General features: G+C 39.6%; 1 protein-coding gene across 3 annotated transcripts in view; it reads left to right on the top strand.

The window, feature by feature from the left end:
- The window catches only part of LDLRAD4 (low density lipoprotein receptor class A domain containing 4), a 272,734-nt gene that overhangs the window by 114,433 nt on the left and 137,467 nt on the right, over positions 1-20,834 (top strand). For all 3 annotated transcript variants that reach the window (XM_021388867.1, XM_021388865.1, XM_021388866.1), the window contains one exon: positions 15,587-15,727. In XM_021388867.1, the coding sequence (XP_021244542.1) occupies positions 15,587-15,727 (141 nt within the window). The remainder of the gene's footprint in view (positions 1-15,586; positions 15,728-20,834) is intronic.

Raw genomic sequence — 20,834 nt, 5'->3', positions numbered from 1 at the left:
GTTCTCCTTCAATACTAAATCTGCCAGCTCAGTGAATCCCAGACATGCTTAATTATCCTGTTCATATTTTTGGAATGGGGGAACTGGGAGAAGCACCTGGATCCTTTATGTGCGGCAAATACACCTGCACAACTGACGATGGTTACTGCAGAGGAGACTCTTTTCCATCAGCATCTTGCACTAATTGCTGATTGCTCACTTGGAATTTGGGAGCATCAGTTGGTGTACCGCTGGCACACAGCCACAGAAAGGCATGATCTCTGTTGAGAGGTGTAGTCTTACATCCTATTGGAAGTGCTATTATGGGTGTATTGCGGTCCTATTGAAATTGAGCCGTTGAGAGACATATTATCACCCCTGTGTTAGGGACTGAGGACACATTGACGATGAAAGAGAATTTGAGTCCATGACCCATTGGTACTAATGGCTGAACTGGCAATAAAATAAACTGTCTGTTCATGTTTTAATAGCGGATTAAGTGAAGAGTTACTGGTCTCTGTTCACTTGTAGGTCCTTTTGAAATTAGCCTTCTCTGATGTACTGGGGAATAGAATAACAAACCAAAGACAACCTATAGCTTACAGACCTGGACTCAGGTGCCTGCTAATTGTGTTGTTATTTAGTTTTTTCTTCCTCTTCAGAATCTTTCTCAGGGTGCAGGGGGCTTGCAGCGTTCGTCATGATGAGTCTCAGAGCCGCTCTTTCAAACCTTCACACCTTTCTCCTATATCAGTAATTTGACAGTACAGTTAGAATTATTATTTTTTCATTCTGAACTCTTCCAGAGCCATTGTGAATTGATGGTTGTCTTGGGCAGGCCCAGTTGCACAGCTTCCAGGGTGGAGAGGTGACAGTGTCATGGACAATTGACATTGACTGTGATGCTCAGTATTTTAGATGGTACACATTGCAGCTTTCCATCCTTAGGATGTCTTGCATTCCCTGCTAGTATTCATTTATTTCACACTGAGATAAAGCGTTTCCATTTATCTGACTACTTTAATTAGAAATAGTTGGAGAAATTGTTGTAAGGGACAAAGACATCCTTTTATATTGGTGCAAGAAATTTATAATCTTTCTTCCTTCCTCACTGAAATCCTGATCCTTGCAGTCTTGTAGTAAACATTAGCTTTATTACTGACTTCACTGAGCATACAAACGAGGTCCTGAAAGAATTGAAAGATATAGGAAGAATATGGATTAGTCCTCTAAGAGGATATTGTTCAGAATTTCTCCTTTAGGTGCCATTTCTGCTTCAGGAAATGAAAAATAAACAAGATAAAGCTCCACTAGCAGCAGTGCTAGTTATACACTTACACAATTGCTCTTTGTAGATGGTTTAAAAGGGACATTTGGAACCACTTCTGAACAACAAAAAAAGACATTTCTTGTAAGACGAGACCATGGATATGGTTGGTTTAACTTTGTCTTTGATAGGGATAAATGTTTGGACTAAACAAAAGTTATCTGATAGGTGTCTGTGTGGTACAGTTGAAACAGAATGGCCAGTTTCCATGGAGGTAATCTGTACAGATAACAAAGTAATAGTTGATGAGATTTGGGGAAAAAAAAAAAAAGGGAACTAGAAAATTATTAATCAATACTGGTTCTCAACTCTGAGACATGTGGTAATGTTACTCAGTTTGCCAAGAACTGCAACTAAGAAAATAATTGAAATCTTGTTTCAATATCATGATCTAGAAAATTTTCTGTGACTTTTAACACCTCAGAAGGAAAATTTCTCTAATTATTGCTTAAGACACTGTAGTACTTTTTACCCTTGTATATTTTGGCAACGAGCCTTATGCATTCTCTTCATGATGCTCCAAGCTGGGAGACCATTCATAGATGACAGGACTAAATCTCTCATGCGTTGCCATTGTAGTAGTGTTGTGCTGCAGGCTGCTTCCTTGTCCAGCCACTAGCATAGCAAGTATCTTTTCTCCTCAACATTATATGAAATTAATCAAGGCCATTCCTCTTCTTCAGCCTGATGATTTTGTATGCATACATCAAATAATAAAATGGAAGTTGGAGAATTGTAGCATACAATGGAAGGAGTATTCCATGTGTGTTTGGAATGTGCTTTTTCAACCTTCATCACCTAACGCACATTATATAATATTGTCTGATTTAGAATCAATATATCAACAATACTTTTGTTTCCTACTGACCTGTGGGAATCATCATACACAATAATCCAATAGTGTTGTGATGAATCTGCATTAAAATATTGAACTCTGTGTTGTCCTTATATTTAAAGAGTATGAAACAATTCACAGACTGAACACTTTGTGAAGGAGTCATAGTGTCAATTCTCCATATTTTAGGCTAGACTTATGCTTCAAACTCTGGCCTACAATGCCTTTGTTTTGGGTTTGCTGTTAAATATATTTATACGAGAACATAAGTCTGTATTTGATGGTATGAATCAAAGCTGAACTTTGTAAGGAAAGACCATGGAAATATTAGGGTTTTTTTGCTTTTTGGTTTTATTTCTCTGCGGTGTATTTGTTTATATGTTCTAAAGAAAAATATTTCAAAAGTAAAGAACGCTGGTATGATTCCTTTATTAATCAAGTTGTGTTTTCCCTGTTTTGCTTTTGATACGTGGCTTGAAAGTTTAAACATTTTAGAAGTCGCTGAAATCTTTATGCAAAAGGCAAGAGTTCCCATGCTGATTGCTAGGCATTTGATATAAATAAGCATTAAGTGAAATAAATCTGAAGTCCCATTAAAGCTGAAGATCTGATCTGGAGGGTTTTAAAGTGATTTAACGAGTAGTGCTCTCTCATATCAGTTGCTTAGTTTTCATTGTGTGGATTCTTGTAATATTTCTTGACTTCTCTCCGCAGGGTTGCTGAGAGAGAATGAATTACTAAATGTATCAAGAAAATAAGAAGGGGTAGAACACTCTTATTTTAATGTCTCTTTTATATCATCACCACCCCCTCCAGTACCTCTCCACAATCTTCCTATATATAGATCACCTTTAGTATCAAAGAAGTAAACAAGCTAGATATTTAAATTCTGTGTTCAGGAGAAATACATATTCAGTGAGAAAGAGCCCAGCAAATGCCAACTCAGTAACCCACTGCACATCAATGAAGTATGAGCAAGGTGCTTAGCTTGCCACATTCATTGCCCCATGTCTGTGTTGCTTTTAACTTTAATGCAGTGTAAGTATGTGAATTCCTCCCATCTTGGATGCCATCAAATAGATGTTTTTTGCCCCAAGTTTTGTCTGTTGTAATCACGCTTCTAAAAGATGGCAAAATGATAATGCTCTGAGTGACCCTGGTCTACTCTTGAAACTAAAACCATAATTAATTATTTTCTTCACTTACTCCTTTGTAAGTCTCTCTCTTACAGCTAGCATTTTGAAATGTTTGCTCTTACTTAGCAATTTAAGTGATCACCTCAGCTCAAACCTCACGACCATGAGGTTTGGTGCACAGACTTACTAAAATGTTACTAACACGTTCACAGTCTTCATTTAATTGTAGCCTTAGTTATCTGTCAGTAAATAGCTGAGAGCTTAATTGGGCTAAGAGAAAAAACAGGGAGCCCAGTGTTACATTACGTCATGGTTTCACTCCCCTTTGAATTTGATTCCCAAATATTTGTGTGCTAGATTGCTCTTTACCTTATCTTGGTAGCTGGTAAGACTCCTTTCTCTTTCCTCAGGGTGTGCTGTTATTCTTTTTATGTTCAGCTATCTGAATGCAATGTGTGCCAAACATGCCATGATTTTAATCTGCAGCCTGGATTTCAAAATGATCATTCCTCTCAGGAAGGACTTTAACATGTTAGAATAACATTCAGTAGTAAAACATTTTGTTTTAAAGAAATCTTTGCTAACGAGGAAAATGAATCTGTTTAGATGTTATTTCTTAATGTCTCATTTTTTTTTAATGCTGAATGACCCTAAATTAGGGGGACATGATGGGCATACAAGGAAGCTCTTAGACCTATTTTGTTCCTTTTTATTTTTTTGGGGTGAAAATCAGCAGTATGCTTTACTATCTGGCTTTCTCTCTTTATTATAAATTGTTCCTTATTTGAAATCTGAGGAGAGACCAGTGCTATGAAACTGACCTCAGTTTAATTATGTTGGTTTATAAAAACACAGAAATCTATCACCATTTCTGAAGAGACTTGTAATAATGAGCAGGTGCTACATGCGACAAACTACGTCACCCACAACTGTAATACAATTAGCTGCTCTTCAGTTAATGATGCCCGTGCTGTTTATTCTCTGTCAGTGGATGGTATGTTTTTGGGTGGTTCTCTGTGTTCAGTGCATCACTTGTATAATTTTGAATATGCTTTAACTTGTCATCGATACACTGATAACTTGAGCTGCAACTGGAGATTTGTCCTAGCCCATCTCTTGTCCACACCCAACAAACTCTGTAGGGATGCTGGCATATACAGTGGCAGATTAAAATCAGATGGCTGAAATGGTTATCACCAGCTGCCCCATCCCTCTGACAGACATCGCTGTTTCAGGGCTGGCATGGCTGAGCTGCATGCCAACCATGGCAGCTACCAGTCCAGCCATAAAGACAAGCCACAGGCAGAAGTCATGACCGTAAGAGCCTTAGCCTTGAGCTAATGTGCCAGGATTTTGGGGTGTGGTTTGGAGATCAAATGCAGCTTGGCTCTCGGACGTAACTCCTATTTTACCAGTAAAAAGTCAGCATCGCTTTTCTGTGGTCCCCCAAGTCTTGGCCACACATTTACATGTGCATGGCCACTTGTCAACCCTCAGGTGTGTGGGTGCAGCTGGTACCAGGGCTTCAGTGCGAACCAAGTCCTGCTCTTTTTCAAACCTTGCTTTAGAATGCTGCCATCTCCAGGCCAGCTGTGCCGGCTGGGTGCCAAACAGTGCTGCTGCACCCAGGCCTGGCGTGCGGCTGTCCCCTGCACAGACTGGGCCTCGCCGTCCAGCCTGGAAGCTGCAGCACCCCTCTTCACCCTGTGCCCCTGGTCCTGTCCTTCCCAGTCACTTCGCTGGGGGTGCTGGGGGGATGTTTACATTGCTGTTGACAGCCTGCTGTGTTATCATGACCTAGGCTTATGAACGACAGACTGCAGAATGTCAAATCTGTGCCTGTGTATTCATTCACACAGTGTATCTGCCATGTTATATATGGCTTTGGTTTTCTGTGCTGTAGAGCTTCCCAGAATACTGCATGGTATATGGATAGGCTCATAGAATCATTAACGTTGGAAAAGACCACTAAGATCATCTAGTCTAACCACCAGCCCATCACCACCATGCCCACTAACCCATGTCCCTCAGTGCCACATCCATATGGTTCCTGAACACCTCCAGGGACGGTGACTCCACCACCTCCCTGGGCAGCCTGTGCCAGTGCCTCCTCACACCTTCTGAGAAGAATTTTTCCTAATATCTAACCTGAACCTCAGCATCATGTACTGTCCGTAGTTACTACTTTTTTCTATGATACAACTTGAACAGCAGAAAGATTTACATGGTAGAAATTTCTCTGGGACACTGATACCAATGTTTTTTGCATTATCCATTTTGTAAGCACTTTGACCAGGGAAATTGTGAAGTAATCTTGGTTAAAATGCTGCTGTATAGTCAAATAGATGTTACCGATGCTTAAACAATACTGCATAAATGTAGTGTGAAAAAATCTTTGTTGAAATTATGCTGCTTAGGTTGCTAAATGAAGCACCCTCAAATGATAAAACATTGACTTTCCTCTTTGTGGTGCGGTCACAAATCTTCCCACTTGTTTGCCTGTCCTGTGCACTCAGTGTTGGCAGCACTGTGGGCAGAAGAAGAGCATCTGAGGGCAGCAGCAGTGACTGTACTTTGCGGCACCGCTACGTGGAAGTGGAACTGAAGTAATGTGTGAAAGCCTGGGGGAGCAGAGCTCACCCTGTTCCCCACCACAGTTATTCTGCTGGCTCCCCTGCTGTCACAGTATGGTTTGGCAGCGATATCATCAGAGCCTCACTGTGTCTGTGCCTTTCCGTTATTTGGGAATGTTGCCAGAAACTCTCCTGACACAGACAAAGGAAGAATAAGTGCAAATTTTATTTTTTTGCAGGTTTATAGTTCAGTAAGAGCAGGACAGAATTTCCTGGGACAAAGAAAAGTCACTTCTGTAGCCTGAGGCTGTTCTTCCTGCTCAACCTCAAAAACCTGCTGCATGCAGTGCACATGGGAGGGACTCACCGAGACTTTTATAGTGGAAAATGTTAGGCAGCCCTGATGACTACCAGCTCCACTATTATATCTAGGTGCAGATAGGTGGGAGTTTGTGTACATTTGCAATGCAATACATATTTGGAAGTGAGTGCTAATGGAAATTGGCTGGAGGAGAAAGCAAGAGGTAGAAAAGAAGAATTTTATAATAGGAAAAACATGTTACGTAGTTTAAAAGGCTTAGCCACACAAAATCCAGTCTTCTGGGGAAGGTACTAAGGTGAATGAAATGAGTGATTCATTTTTAGAAAGAATTGAATAAGGACTGAAGAATTAAATTATGATTGGTATCAAGCAATATTAGTTAAAAAACACTGACTACACTGTAAGATGCGAGCATTGAGAGCAAACTATTTGGTCGCATCTGTGCTTATTTGACTTACAAATTTTAAATGAACACTCAGGCAGAGTGACGTGAATTAGACCTTTCTTAGATAACTGGACTTTTTTTAAAGAGAAACCATGTTTTAAGTGTGAAGATTAGCTATGACAAGGAGTTTACCACACTAACACACAACTCTGCTGGTGTGGATTGGGGAACTGTTAGCTGTCAGACACCCACAACTAATAACAGTCTTCACAAAGTGTAATAAAAAAACTTATCATTATTCACATTAGTGAGCATTGCACAATCCAAATACCACTGAGAAATGAAGAGAGAACTCTTTTGTCCATTAAAATCTGCAATACAGTTTCCATTGGAAACTCTGTCACTGCCCTGCATCTTGGCATGTAGTAAATGCATTTATTCCTTTGGTATTTTCTGCCCAGTACCCGTAAGATGTGAAAAAAAAAATGCTACCATCACTATGAGATTGAAAACATGGCATGCTCTTGACTGCATTATATGTTACTTACATGGAAAATGAAGTCCCTGTATCTGCAGAACCTCACTTGCTTCATTAATACTCCCTGTTACAGGTGAGTATGGTATTTCTCTGCATTTTTGTGCCTCCTCTGAGAGCTCAACGCTTAGCAATGCATCTGTGAAGCAGTATGCTTTAGTTGGTGCTTCTCTCAATTCAAAGGTTGTGATGTTGCCTTATCAAATGATCTACTCTTGAACTATTTGCTATGCAGACAGTATTCCCCAAAAAATCCAATGTATGCAGCACTCTACCAGCCTGGCAAGTGGCACTGCTTGAGATTATTAAAGATTTCTTCAGATGAAACCAGCTGAGATAATTTTTAAATATTTACCAGAATTCAGGAATTCTTTGAATCATGACTAAGGAGAACTAGAAGTTAAGAAAATCTCATTTGCATGTACCCATTTCTTCTCATCTCCAATTGCCCGTGATAATGACATCGTGCTTGACAAAAATTATAAGGTACAGTTTTAATGTATTTTTAATCGTCTCTTCATGTAATTTCACAACTGAAAATGAGAGTGTCATTAGCTGAATCACCAACGCACCTTCTACGTACTTGATTGGGAGAAATTTGCTAGAACATAGAGGAACATCTGGGGCTGGCAGCCAGGCCCATCCCGCTACCCCAGCCAGGAGTGATGCCGCTGGGGGCAGCAGGGCTGGGCTGGGCTGTGGGCCTGCAGCTGGGCCTGGCTAGGGAGGGCTGTGGCCAGGCAGGGCTGTGGGGAGCTGGAGCCTGGCCCTGCTGTGGCCTGACTGGGGCAGGGGCTTACTGCTTTGGGGCTGGCATGGGGGCCTGAGGCTGGTCAGGGTCAGTGGACACACGTCCCCAAGGGCATGTGATGCGGAGGGGGGTGTTTCTGCAGAAGCTCTGTGGATGGAGAAGGTGACAGGCTAGTCTGGTGGGAGTGCAGAGGAGTCTGTACACAGTTAGGGAGCAGGGGACTTCGGTTCAGAAGTTTGGGAGTTTCAGTGCTTTATGGACATAAACTGGCAGGTGATTGCCAGTTTAGGAAAAGCAAGCTGGTAGAAGGGCAGCCAGCCACCATCAGTACCTGTATTTCAGAAGAAAAACCCAGACTTAACACCAAAGGTGAAGCAGACCTTAGGCTCTGAACTGCAAAACGTGTTAAAACAGAACACTATTAAAGCATTGCCAAGGCCATGTCCAAATTATTAACCAGGGCAAATTTAAGGATTAGAAATAAAGACTGCATTGAGACTATGGATTAGCATTGCAATGAACTTAAGCCTTAAAATGGATATGATCAAGTGTATCTACTGTAATATACAATTTATATATCTTTATTTTTTGTAATTGACTGTAAATAAAATAGGATCTGATTTAGTGTAATTATAAAATGGATGACAGATTGCTGACAAAATATCAAAAGCATATTATTTCCAAGGGGAAGGGAGACTACAAGGGGACATTTTGAGTCAAGCTGCAAATTTGTATATATTCAGAATAGGATGAGGGTCTTGACAGATTGTTTGCAAGTGTTTCGGAAGCATTTTCATACTGTCTTGCTGTTTTATGGAAAGATAAGTGAAAAATAAAGCAGAAAAGTATATCCCTGAAGATGGCAGTAGATCAACCATTCCTTTATTTGCCCTTCCTAGCAAAAATGGACTAATTGGGTAAGCCTAATGGTCTTCAAGTTCACCTTGGAGAGAGTTGTCAGCTTGAGATGAGTGATGTGATGGGAACTATTGGCTTTTCCTTCTTGAGCGGACCTGCTCAAGGCAGATGCCGGTCCCAGCCGTAAGGTGGTGGAGGCTCATAGATTACACGGATGAGACAGTGACTGAGTCTTTTGAAGTTTGTTTAGATGCAAAAAATTGCCAGTGCTAATGAAAAGTCTGATCATAATACTCTTAGAGGACTCTAGAAAGAGGCTTTTCTGTTTATTTTCACACCAGACACGGGTACGTATGGGTAAGAATGATTACAGATGAAAATTGATTCTCTTGAAAAATCTCAAAATAAAGGAGTTCCTTTGGTTTTTCCCATGATACCTAATGCATTTTTGTTCAGACTGTTAATTAAGATAAGCCTAGTCAAATGTCCTAATGTCCACCAAGTGATGAACTGAACAGCAAATTTTTCTACTAGAACGTAATAATATTATGCTTATTTCCTTTAGTTATTAGCATAAATAATAAGTAGTGTAACTGCATTGTGTTATGTTTTGCCCTGAGAAGAACACAGAGAAATAACTGCTGGAAAAGCAAGGGACTGGAAGAGGGTTGTACCTGAGCAGATGAAACTGGTTTAGAACCAAAAGCAGCCTTTCAAACAATATGTTTTTAAGGTTGTAATCTCCTCTGGGCAGAGAACATCTCGTATTCTCCGTTTTGTGCTGCTCCATGAACAGAGTCTTCTGTCCTCTACAAGTCTTTGAGCAGGGAGGCCAGACCTTTGTGCATTACAGCTCTGTTTCTTATTCTACATTAGCTGACCTGCTTTCATTTTTTGCTGGTATTCTGCTTGGCATTCTTTTTATGAAGTGGATTTTTTGTTTTGTTTTGTTTTGTAAAGACCTATTTATCCCTCCCTTCCCTGCACCAGTGGAGTTTTATTAGATCGTATGGCAGCCTGCCATCTTCCTTATTAACAAAGCTTTTTCCCAAATAAACATGTTCCTTGTGTACACTGCCTCCTATTTATGATTTATTTCCCATTCTAAAGCTACAATCTACAATATTAAAAATAATACACAGACAGATGTTTATCAGAGGTTGAACAGGGCTTTATTGTACTGAGTCTGGTATTTGTGGTTTATATTTCTTTAATCTCTGGTGAAGCGTGCACCTCCCACCCTCCCCAATTTACTTCTTCTGCCTTTTATTACCACTACAGCAGGTGATGATGCCCTTTAAACATGTTTTCTTTCAGGCTGTTATGTGTTGAAATCTGAATGGTAGTATGAAGAAATATGTTGGCATACTTAAAATGAAGTTCTTATTTAAGAAATCAGAAATTAGGCCTTTATTCTGGAATGTAGATTGACCTGGGGGCAGGGATTTTTGCCTTCAATTTGCATTACTCCAGTAGGGTATTTGATCACCCTCTGCTGGCTGTACTGCCAGCGTTGCTACCAATTCACTTGATTTTGGGAGAGCATCTTTGCTGTGGTCCAGTCCTGGATCTCATTTAGGATTTCATTTTGATTGTTAGAACTGTGTTACTGTAGTTCAGTGGAAACAGTTTTAGATCACTGGCTGTGCATATATATTTTTTTATTATTTGAATGGATGGAGTAGAATTATGGCCCTGGGTCAGATAACAATCTCAGACCTGTTAAATAAGGAGCTGTGACATGCATCATAACAGTGGCCTAAAACACCATATTTTTTCAATATGACACTTCATTGCTTTTTTTTTTTTGGCCTATGGTTGGACTTGCATTACAAAAACAAACAGCACTTAGCTATAATTAAAAATGCCCTACAGTAAACGCAATGACAAAACAATAGGAATGCTCTTCATATGTATGAAGTCAAGTGTAAATGAAGTCTAAAATAATTAAGTTGAATGCAAGGATAAAATTATCTTGTTGGATAGGCGCAGAAAGCGTAAAATAGTCACATACAATAGCAGATCTTGCATTTTACAGTAAAAAAAAGTCTAATGAGAGAATTCTTTTTGTTTCATGAGGCAAATTTATCTTTTGCTGTTGCAGCTGAAACATAACCTTAAATTAATGATTTTAAATTCATTCATTCATATACTAATGAATATTTGTACATAGATGGTTTATGCATATGAGCATCTACCTCGAACATGTGAGCAATACCCTTGCTGGTACTCGGTACATACAGTTTATAAAAATGGGATATGTACGTCATAGTATTCTTAGTATTCATTTTTTTCTAAGAGAGTCTAGTTATACCTGGAAGCGTGTTTATTAAGACTTTATATTAAAGAATCAGCATATTGGCAAGATACATTTTCAAATTATGCTCCAGACATAATTACAAATGTAGTAAGCTGTAATTATAAGGAGGGCTGTGTTTTTCAACCTCCAATAGCTGTCATCTGCTTCAAGTTTAGCTGTAGTCAGAGCCTTGCTGACCAACCTACTGATGTTTCACTAATTGCCACTTGAAAATGAAGAGGAAAACTGCATAGCTTTGAAATGTTATTTATGAAAGAAGGATCGTGCTGGCTTGTTTTCAGAACTGGAGCTCTTCCCCCTCCTCTTGTCTAGACAAGCCAAGTACAAGGCTTTCTATTGATAACAGCTTTCTGGTGTGTCATTAGGCACATTGGTCTAGACTGGACTGGTCTGGATTTCCCCGATGGTGTTTGGAGGTCTCTCCTGATATTTTGGTACAGACCTCTGTGGGTTTACTTACTAATGTTCATTTTGACAATATTCTTAATGTTTGTGTTCTACTGTCTGCATCAAACTGACTTTGAAAAAGAGTTAATTCCGGTTTTATAAAAAGCGCACATTGTTTGAATATATTTACTATGCAAACTACTGTGAAGTATTGAATTTTAGTTCATAAGTCACAAATACCTAATGTTAGGTATACTGCCTGTTTGGAAGTATTTGTTTTTCATTGAATAATCTGTTTAATTAATTTGTTCCATTCCTACAGTGCATTTTTCTTTTAAAAATTTCTTTCAGACTTCAGTAGAACAATATTATACAGGTTAAGTTTTGCTCTGTTGAGTCCTCCATGAGGTATTAAATTTTGTTAGATGGCATATGAAGTCGTCGTTGATGTTAACATTGGTATTTCTGTCATTGTACATCAGTGGTCCTTTTCCTATTTTAATATAAAGGAAAACACAATGAACCATAACTGTACAGAGAAGTCCTTTTTTTAGATACTTGGAAAGACTTCACTGGATAGTTCTAGAATTAGGACATGGAAAGTGCTGTCCTGTGTGTCATGTCAACCGTCACTGCTTGCTTAGACTGCTCTTTACAAGTACTTCTGGGCTTCTTTGGGATCTCATGTATGTATGGATTTTAGCTTTTCCCAGTTCTAAGCCATTCCACGACAGTCTTTTTGTCTGGCTTCTTTGGGAATGGATCTTCTCTCTCGGTCATACTTCTACAGACTTACTTGCTTGGTCCATCTTTGGAGAAATTTCAAGGTTTCTATTTTTCAAGATTGAACACTAACTCCTGGCTGGGTTCTTGGTTCGAGTTGGAGGAGATCTCCACTTTTCAAAGCCTCTGTGCAACAGAGGAGTTATCAAAAACTGGCATTCTCTTGGTTTTCACTGTTCTTGTTATTCTTAGAGGTGATTTGTTTTGAAGCTGTTAAGTAGCAGTAATGCTAAGCTGTTTTTGAATTGGCCTTTCTTGTGGGTTGATCTGGCCAGCACCTACACAGCGCTCGCTCACCTGTTCCACTGCAGGGTAGGAGAGAGACTAGGAAGAGTGAAAGCAAAAAGACAGATGAGTAAATGAAGGAAATAGGAAAAAATAGAAAGCTTTGATGCTATGTGAGCACTGCCCAGCAACAGCCATTTTGATCACAAATCCAACGAATGGCAGCACAGGAGCTGCTGTGTGGAGTGTTTGCTCCATCCCAGACCCAGCGCAGCATGATGGCATGGCTTGAGATGGAGCATTTTATAATCAATGAAGAATTCCTGGAGCATAGAGAACAACCATCCAGTCCCGGTGGGGATGTCAGCAGGGGACAAGAGGTCTGAAGACCATACAATCTGTATGTCAAATAGAAACTCAAAGGTCTTAGCTTTAGTTGGTTTTGAATTGACATCTTGCTTGATCATTTTATATCAGTCATGAGGGAAATGTGGAAGGCTTTATGTTGGGCTCAACACAAAGACACAGGAAAGAATTTGAAAATGTGGCCAAAGTAACATGCCATGTGTTTAAACTTCAAGCAATATGGTGTTTGATACTTCTCTTTCAAATAGAAGCAGCGTGTCTGTTGCTAGTCTAATTTTCATAATATCTCAGCAATTTATAGTAATTTTCATTCTGCCTTTTCTGTTGAACCCGTTTAAAATGTCTGCAAAGTTTGAACCCTTTCAAGCCAACTTTTCTAATCTTTCAGAGCAGCTTTACTCTTTTCTTGTTCAGTTTCTTACTTTCTGAGTTTGCAAAAAAGAGTCCTAAGTGCTGTAATCATCAGATTGTATTGAGACAGATCTTTTCTGTCTCCTTTGCAAAAGTAAGTGTTAATAGCCTTCTTAGATTCTTGGGTTTCAGAGACTTACTCTCTTTGGTCAAGGCCTTAAATGGCTTTTCAGTTCTTTGTCACTGCTGAAGAGGATGAGGAATGTGGAAAAATACTTTCTATAATATTTGATTCTATAATTTAAATACTTCATAAATCTTGAGGACTTTACTTAGGGAAATACTGATTTTCAAGTGCAGTTTGACCAAGTGCAATACAAATATATATTCTAAGCACACAGGAAATGCTTGTGTTTCTTACGTAACCTATTACAGCTTTTATTTATATTCTTAAGTAGCATTTTAACATGTTGCACATGTTGATGCATATATTTTACTGAAGCAACTTCTTGCTGGTATGCATACCTAGATGTCATTAATGCTTGTGAAGTTTTCAGACAGAGGCCTGCGAATCACTCTTAACTACAAAGCAAATATGCTACGAAAAATGATTTTGTTCTCCTTCCCAATTTATTTCTCCCCCTCTTAGTGATTACCGTGCTTACATTACACATCAGATACAAGTGTGTAAATGTCATGCCTCGGTAACTGTTTTAGGGTCTCTTTAGAATTACAGCTCCTGTCGTCTCCATTCAGATCAAGTCCAGTCCTTGTGCTATTAAGATTAATGGGAAGTCTCCTATCGAGGCTGCTGAAGATGAACAAATGTTGAAGATAAGAGATGATCTCTCTTAAGCAGAATCAGCCGGCCCAAACTGCAGCCCTGGGGAAGCCCAGGTTTCAGAGAATGGTACTACTTTAAATAAAAGGCTTGTGAGTGTTCCTTGATTTTCGTTCCATCTACTTTGCCATTGCTTCAGAATGACAATTGCCAGAATTCGTCAACATGCTAAAGGGGTAATGATTAAACTATAATTTGTCTAGATATAATGTGTCCTCTGTTCTACGTCAATAGTGTATTTATCTTTGGAACAAGCCTAGTGAAAAAGCTTTTTATAATGGTATTTATATTTCTGTGAATATTTCTTAATTATATCTCAAATGCTTACTATTAAGCTTTGTTTCTAGAGGTGACATTTAAATGATCAGTTTAGCTGAAGGGCAATGGAATTTTAATTATCGACCAAGTAGACACCCTCAATACATAATGCCATGTTTAAATACTGAGCTATTACCATTTCAGACAGAGGACAAGTAAGTCAGACTGAAGCCTTGTCTGGCGGGGCTCTGAAAGTTAAAGAAAAACATCCACGATAAGTAGACACTAGGCTGTAATTCTTGTAACAAGTTACCACTGAATCTTTATTGGTAAACAAGAGGCCAAGGATGGAGATTGTCCATCCTGATCACCCAGAGCAGGTAAGTGTGTAGCTCTCATGTCAGTGTAAAATTTGAGTGGGAGATGAGATGAGGAGCTTTACCTTGAAATGGTCTTTTGAAGAGATGAGAATCAGTCCAGTGTGATATCTTACACAGGGTTAGGCAGCCTGCAACTTTTTGCATAAAAGGAAGAAGAGAGAGAATTTAAGAATGAGCTAGAGGTAATGATGTTTTTGTTTAAATACTTAGTTTCAGAGGAATTTTTCCTTGTGGCTGAAACATATTTAGCAGAAACCTTTAATTTCTTTGCAGTGAACAAAATGTAAAGGAATACAGTAAGTCCGCGTACAGCATCCAGACACATTACAGAGGTTTTAGAGTTTCCTTTTTGAAAAAAAGAAAACTGAAATGTGGGAGCTCAATGTGCAGGCACTGAGTGCTTGATTGTAATTAGCTGGGAGACTGGCAGATTGGCTTTGGGAAGGTAGTTAAGGAATAATTATCTGTGTCTGGACAGGATTGTTGCTGGTTACAGACTAACTACTGCCTTACAGCTGGTGCTGTTTTACATTGGGCAGGGCTTTTTTTCTAACATGGGACAATGATTTATATTTATTCACAGTGCTGTCTTGCCCCAAATATGTGAAGTGCTACGCACACATAGGTGAGAACACAGTCTTTGTCGTAAGTGAACTGTAATCAATGTGAATTAGAAGAATCTTTTGTCTTTTTTAAGATAAGTTGAATTTTCCCAAGTGACAAATCTGGTTTATTAGTGGATTGATTCTAGTGATCTGAAATTTATCACATACACTCAGACATCATTCAGACTTGCAATGCTTACAAATACTGCATTATTTACTTCGGTGGTAAAGTGTGAAAGACCCATCCACCAAGATAGTGTCTATGTGAAAACTACCGATTGCTTTTTACATCAGTCATTCTAGCTAGTGAAGAAGATAAACACTGATTTCCTCATCAATTTTTGTTCTGATTTCCTTTTTGCCTTTCAGAGTGCAAATTCACCTGCGCCAGTGGTAAATGCTTGTATCTTGGTTCATTGATTTGTAACCAACAGAATGACTGTGGGGACAACAGTGATGAAGAGAACTGTCTGCTTGTAACAGAGCATCCACCTCCAGGCATCTTTAGCTGTGAGTACTTGCTCTTCGTGTGCATCTGTGTATGTACGTGGGATATGTCTGTTACCTCAAAAATCAGCATCTTCCAGAAACCTGGTCTGCTGTATCATACCTAGGGGAGCTGAGACAGAGCACTGAACCAGCAGCGCTGTCTAACATGCTTTCTCTGGGTGTCTAAATCAGGAAAGTTGAGGTCATGTGGAGGGAAGTGGAGGAATTTGTGCTGCAGGTAATGAGATTGTGATTGTATGAATTGTAAGTGACTTCTGAGAAAGAAAGCATAATATTTTAAGTGATTAAAAAATGTTTTCCAATTGTTTTCCATTTCTGAAAAATGTTTTGTGCTTTGTGTGTGTGACAGTATTCCCATGCTACTGAGACTATTAAGGAAGGTGTTGCAGTCATTGTTTCTATGTATTTTATTAGTGTGGAGATCAGCACTAATTTGGTAGGTCACTGAGCTTTTGGAGGTATGTATTTAAAATACCTTTACTTGCTATTCTGTGGTGCCTAAGTATCTGAGAGAGAATGACAGAATCCCTCTCTTTGCCCTCCCTGATGGACACTGAAATCAAATTTTGATTTTGTGTCTTCTGCAACTGTTTTTAAACAGTTCAGTTTTCTGAATAGAAGTTTTCCAATAATGTTTCTGGTCTACATGTACAAGAGAAGTGCTGTTACTGTGATGATTTCCTGTCATATATCAGGGTACTGCATTACCTCAGTATTTACTTTAAAAAGATTAAAACAGACCCTTCAGAAATGTTTTACTTATTGCAGGGATAGCAGAAACAAGCATTGCAGGTACTAAGAGGATGACGATTTGTCACATGCTCCCTAAACCATTTCCTTCCTGATAGGATTGGCAGTTGTTTGCCACAGATCGATAGGTCCCTCCACTGGTCAGCATCTGATGGAGAAACTAGTGTATGGAATGAGGTGTCTAGCAGTGCTTGCCATTGGTGTGGTTCTGCCCGTAATGACAGCTCTCAAAAAGCTGTTTGAGCTCTAGTTGTGACTGGCTTAGGAATATCTCTGTTAATTATGTTGCTGTTAATAATAGAAATTACAAGCAGCATGTATCTGTAATTTGTGCATTGAACACATGCAGTATTGAACATGATATAATCACTGCAGTTAATTGATTATAGAAAATTGTCAGCTGTTGGATGTATTCCCTTCCCCTTCTTACCTCTAACCTCCAATTTAACATGTTTTTATATGACTAATCTTGTACTTCTGCTGTGATTTCAAACATTTTAAAATAGTAATCGTTTACATGTACATTTATGTTATTTCATTTTATTTTGCTTTGGTTTTGGTTTTTGTAATGGAAGTCTTGCGAAAATACTCAGATCCAGATCAGAATGTCACATGTGTTTCCCCATGAACTTAGGCTAACTTTGGCTTTTGAGTTGTCAAAAAACACTGCCTCATACTCTGTGCATGCATATCTGTAAGTGCATCTTGAAAGTACAAAAAGGGGGGGATTTTCTGACTATTGGCTTGGTGTGGTCTGCTTCTTTCATGTCAGCCTTTTACACATGTCAGGATGGTTACCCTGCAAACAGCTCAGTTACCCTTTGGTAGACTTAAAAAATACCAAATTCTTTCATTTAAATTGTTTCCTCAAGTCTGTTTGTTCTTTTTATCTGACTCCTGTTAAAGTATGATGTCCAGCACAGTAGTTCTGCTACTTAAGACCTCCCCAGTGCTGAGTGAAGTGGAATAATTACATAAACAGTTTTGTTGTCTGCTAGTTTTGTAACAACAGGGCAGATTAGTAGCTTGGAGAGGAAATATTTGATTTATTGGTAGCAGCATCCTGAAGTATTTAACTTCTTGCATACCTTGTGGCTGAAGGGGCGCTTGGTTATTTGTTGAATTTTTGGATATCAGTAATGACTGTACTTTTTCACTGCAATAGGGACTGTGTGACACGTTGTCAACGGTTTACGGGCGTTAGGCCCGATTCCGTGACGAAGGGGACGGGGGATCCACGGGTCCACGCCCCGGGAAAAGGGGAAAAGGGTAAGGAGATGGCCCTGAGAGCAAAGAACAGTGGCAACAATCTGAGGAGAAACAAACTAATTTACTAAATAAGATATCGGAATGCAAAACAACACACTATAATACAATATAATTACAATTTAAGCTGATAAATCCAATACAGAGAGAGAATGTCCCAAAAATCAAGGTAGGCCTTACTCTACTACCGATGATAAGACAGCTGGAGAGCGAGGTGCTGCCAAGATGAGAGACGGCGGAAAAAGGGACGAGGTCTCGTGATCTGCAAGTTTTTATACTGCGAGCTTTTATCTTTTCCCTCCGGCTGGAAATGGTAACAGAGGAGCAAAGTACCGTGGGGACTGTGGTAGTCCTTCTCTTCTGAGAACCGGGTATATCCACTACATGATGTTATGATGTGGAATACCAATAACCGAAAATCACAAAACCATGACACACGTGCTGGTAAATGAAGAGACTTCTGTTCTAAATTAAATACCAGAAATGGTAAAACATTGGACCTAAAGGTGAACCAAACAGAAAAAAAGATCAAAGCCAGGCAGAAAAATGCTACTGCTACGAACAGTATTTTAAAGAAATGAGGATTAATGATATTTATTATGTTCTGTCTATTAAATAGGCTATTAAATGGTAGCAATTGTTGTCAACTGGTAATAGGAAAGAACATCACTAGGAATGTGGCAGGCAGCTGTACTGGCCTATTCAGGCCTTGAAAAAGAAATCTAGAATAGTTGTTGAATTGTGGTCCCCAGGCTTTAAAGGGATGACATGTTGAATTATGAAACTTTTCCATGCTTTTGGTCAATGATTTTAATGGTGATCTCTAGCAGAGCATACCAGAATACATGTGCTAGAAATGTCCTAGCTGGTGGTGCTGCCTTCCAAAGCAGAAATATATACGATTGGCCTCTACTTAGTGGCAAGATGGTAGGTAACATAGCACTGTAAAAAGGAAATAATTACAACCAGGAGGGAAAAAAAAAAGATTTTTAAAGTGGTAATTTCTAGGCTGGTTAGTGTTAAGTGTCAGTGTGTTCTTGCATCTTCTTGCTTGTGCACAGTTCTTGAATGGGCAGGAAACTGTTGGAAAGAGCAATGTGTATGTGTATGCTGGTCTGCATCTGAGCAAGATTGCCTGTTGTCTGTTGGAACTGCTGTGGTCTTTACCCAGAGCAGGTTGGTGTTAGTGTGGTCTACCTTCCCCTGGACTTTTTTTTTTTTCAAAGAATCCCTTTCTCCACTGTATTCAGACCTTCTGTCCTGCAGAAGCAATATTAATCTCATTTCATGGTAATATATAGACTGCCTCCAAACAATGTCTAAATAAACATTCATAGGGAAGCCCTGCTTAAGTTTATTTCAGCAGTATGCCCATGTTAGTGGTAACCTATATTTCCTGGCTACTGAAGCATTTCTCATTTGTGTTCCTGCCAGCAGCCAAATCCAGCATGTCTTGTTGCAGCTTGTTGTTTGGTTTAGTTATGTTGCATGAACAATTGCATAGACAGATATTTTTTGTGGGTGACCTGCTCCCTGGATCTTGTGATTACAGCAGACGTGATGGCTTTTTGTTAGGGTAGATTAATCCCATAGACTGAGTGTTCTCCTTGCTATTCTCATCTGTCTCTGTGTGGAGGCTGTTAATTCAATCTTTTTGAATGTCGTTGTTGAACTTAGTGAGTTGTCTCACATATGCAAAGTTAAACAAATCCTGTATTTCTGCAGCCTTTGGTTTTATTAATTTTCCTCTCCTGACTAGTAGGTAAGGTTACTTTATGCTGCTACATTTGAGGTTTGGTTCTGTATGGCACAGAGAGACTCGAGGGCTTTATTAGCTCATGTGGGTTAGAAACTGGTTTCAGGCAACACAGGTTGCCATCCAGCAGGTGTTAGTTGGTCAAAAGGCATGCAAAGGCATCAGAACGGAATGTGCCAAGGTAGTAGGTTAGGTGAGGACACTCAGAGAGAACTCTTTATTTTACTGCAGGTAGCCTCTTTCAAAGGAGCGCATGCAAGCTCCTGGAAGACCCATTTCTTGTTTTTATTTTACTCAGCCATGAATGTGTATTGATCGAGATGGCTAATCTTGAAGTCTGCTTTGAGGCTGAGAGTGTATTAACTGCATGAAACTGTGATTGGAAAAATGCAGCTCCCAGTAGAATTTTAAACATTATGAAGACCTGGCCTTGTGGGCAGCTTGCAGCTGCATGTGACCTGCAGAATTTGGGCTCTGAGGAATAGGAACAAAGTGCATGTTTCCAGCAGGACACAGTTCATTTGTTAGAGCGTCTCCCTTTGTTTTGCAACGAATGATCGGCCTGCCTTGTCCTGCTAGAAGAAAATTAGATTTGGAAATGGGAGGTGTAGTCTATTGTCTGTTGGCAGACTGCAGTATCAAAATCCCTCTAATTGAGTGGCTTTGCGATTTTTAGGGATGGTGGAGATTTGGGTTCATTGTTCAGCGGAAAACAGCACAGGTACTCTTTGCTGTGATCTGCGGGTGCTCATGGGCACGCTGAACACAAATATTGACACGTATGAACATTTGAAGAACAATAAAAAAGGGAAACGAATCCTTCTCGTCATGTGAAAATGATGTCTCCATCGAATCACAAGTTGTCGGCATTGATGGAGCCGATGCGCCAGGGCTGTTTTGGCAGAGCGGGGCTTGCTGTGGGAGTTCATTTTCCTCGGCGAGGTAAAAAAGGAGCCGCACCGCAGCTCTCTGGCTCTCCCTTTCAGCACCCCTCCTACTGCTGTCAGCGCTGAGCTTTGTAGGGATCTGCGGGGGGCTGGAGAACGAGTCTGTTTTAAAAACAAAAAGCTCAATCAAAGGAAAATATTTTGTTTAAGGAGACCTTTGGCATCCCCCTCTGACTGTGACACCGAATTCGCGCAGATAAAAACAACCGCTTAGATTTACATTTTGATTGTGCTTCTGCTTTCATGTGTGCCGGGCTGTCCCACTTCAGGTGAAATTTATCCATTTCTTTAAATATTTAGCAGTCTAGCGTTGATGTTAATGAAAGTCTGGCACTGCTATTTTGAGAATTGCAACAATGATAGTAATTTTCAGTGTCAGATTACTGCT

Source organism: Numida meleagris, chromosome 2 (genome assembly GCF_002078875.1).
Source record: "Numida meleagris isolate 19003 breed g44 Domestic line chromosome 2, NumMel1.0, whole genome shotgun sequence".
NCBI classification, from domain to species: Eukaryota; Metazoa; Chordata; class Aves; order Galliformes; family Numididae; genus Numida; species Numida meleagris.
The sequence above is the reverse complement of the archived record's forward strand: the minus strand, read 5'-3'. Positions and strand labels throughout refer to the sequence as shown.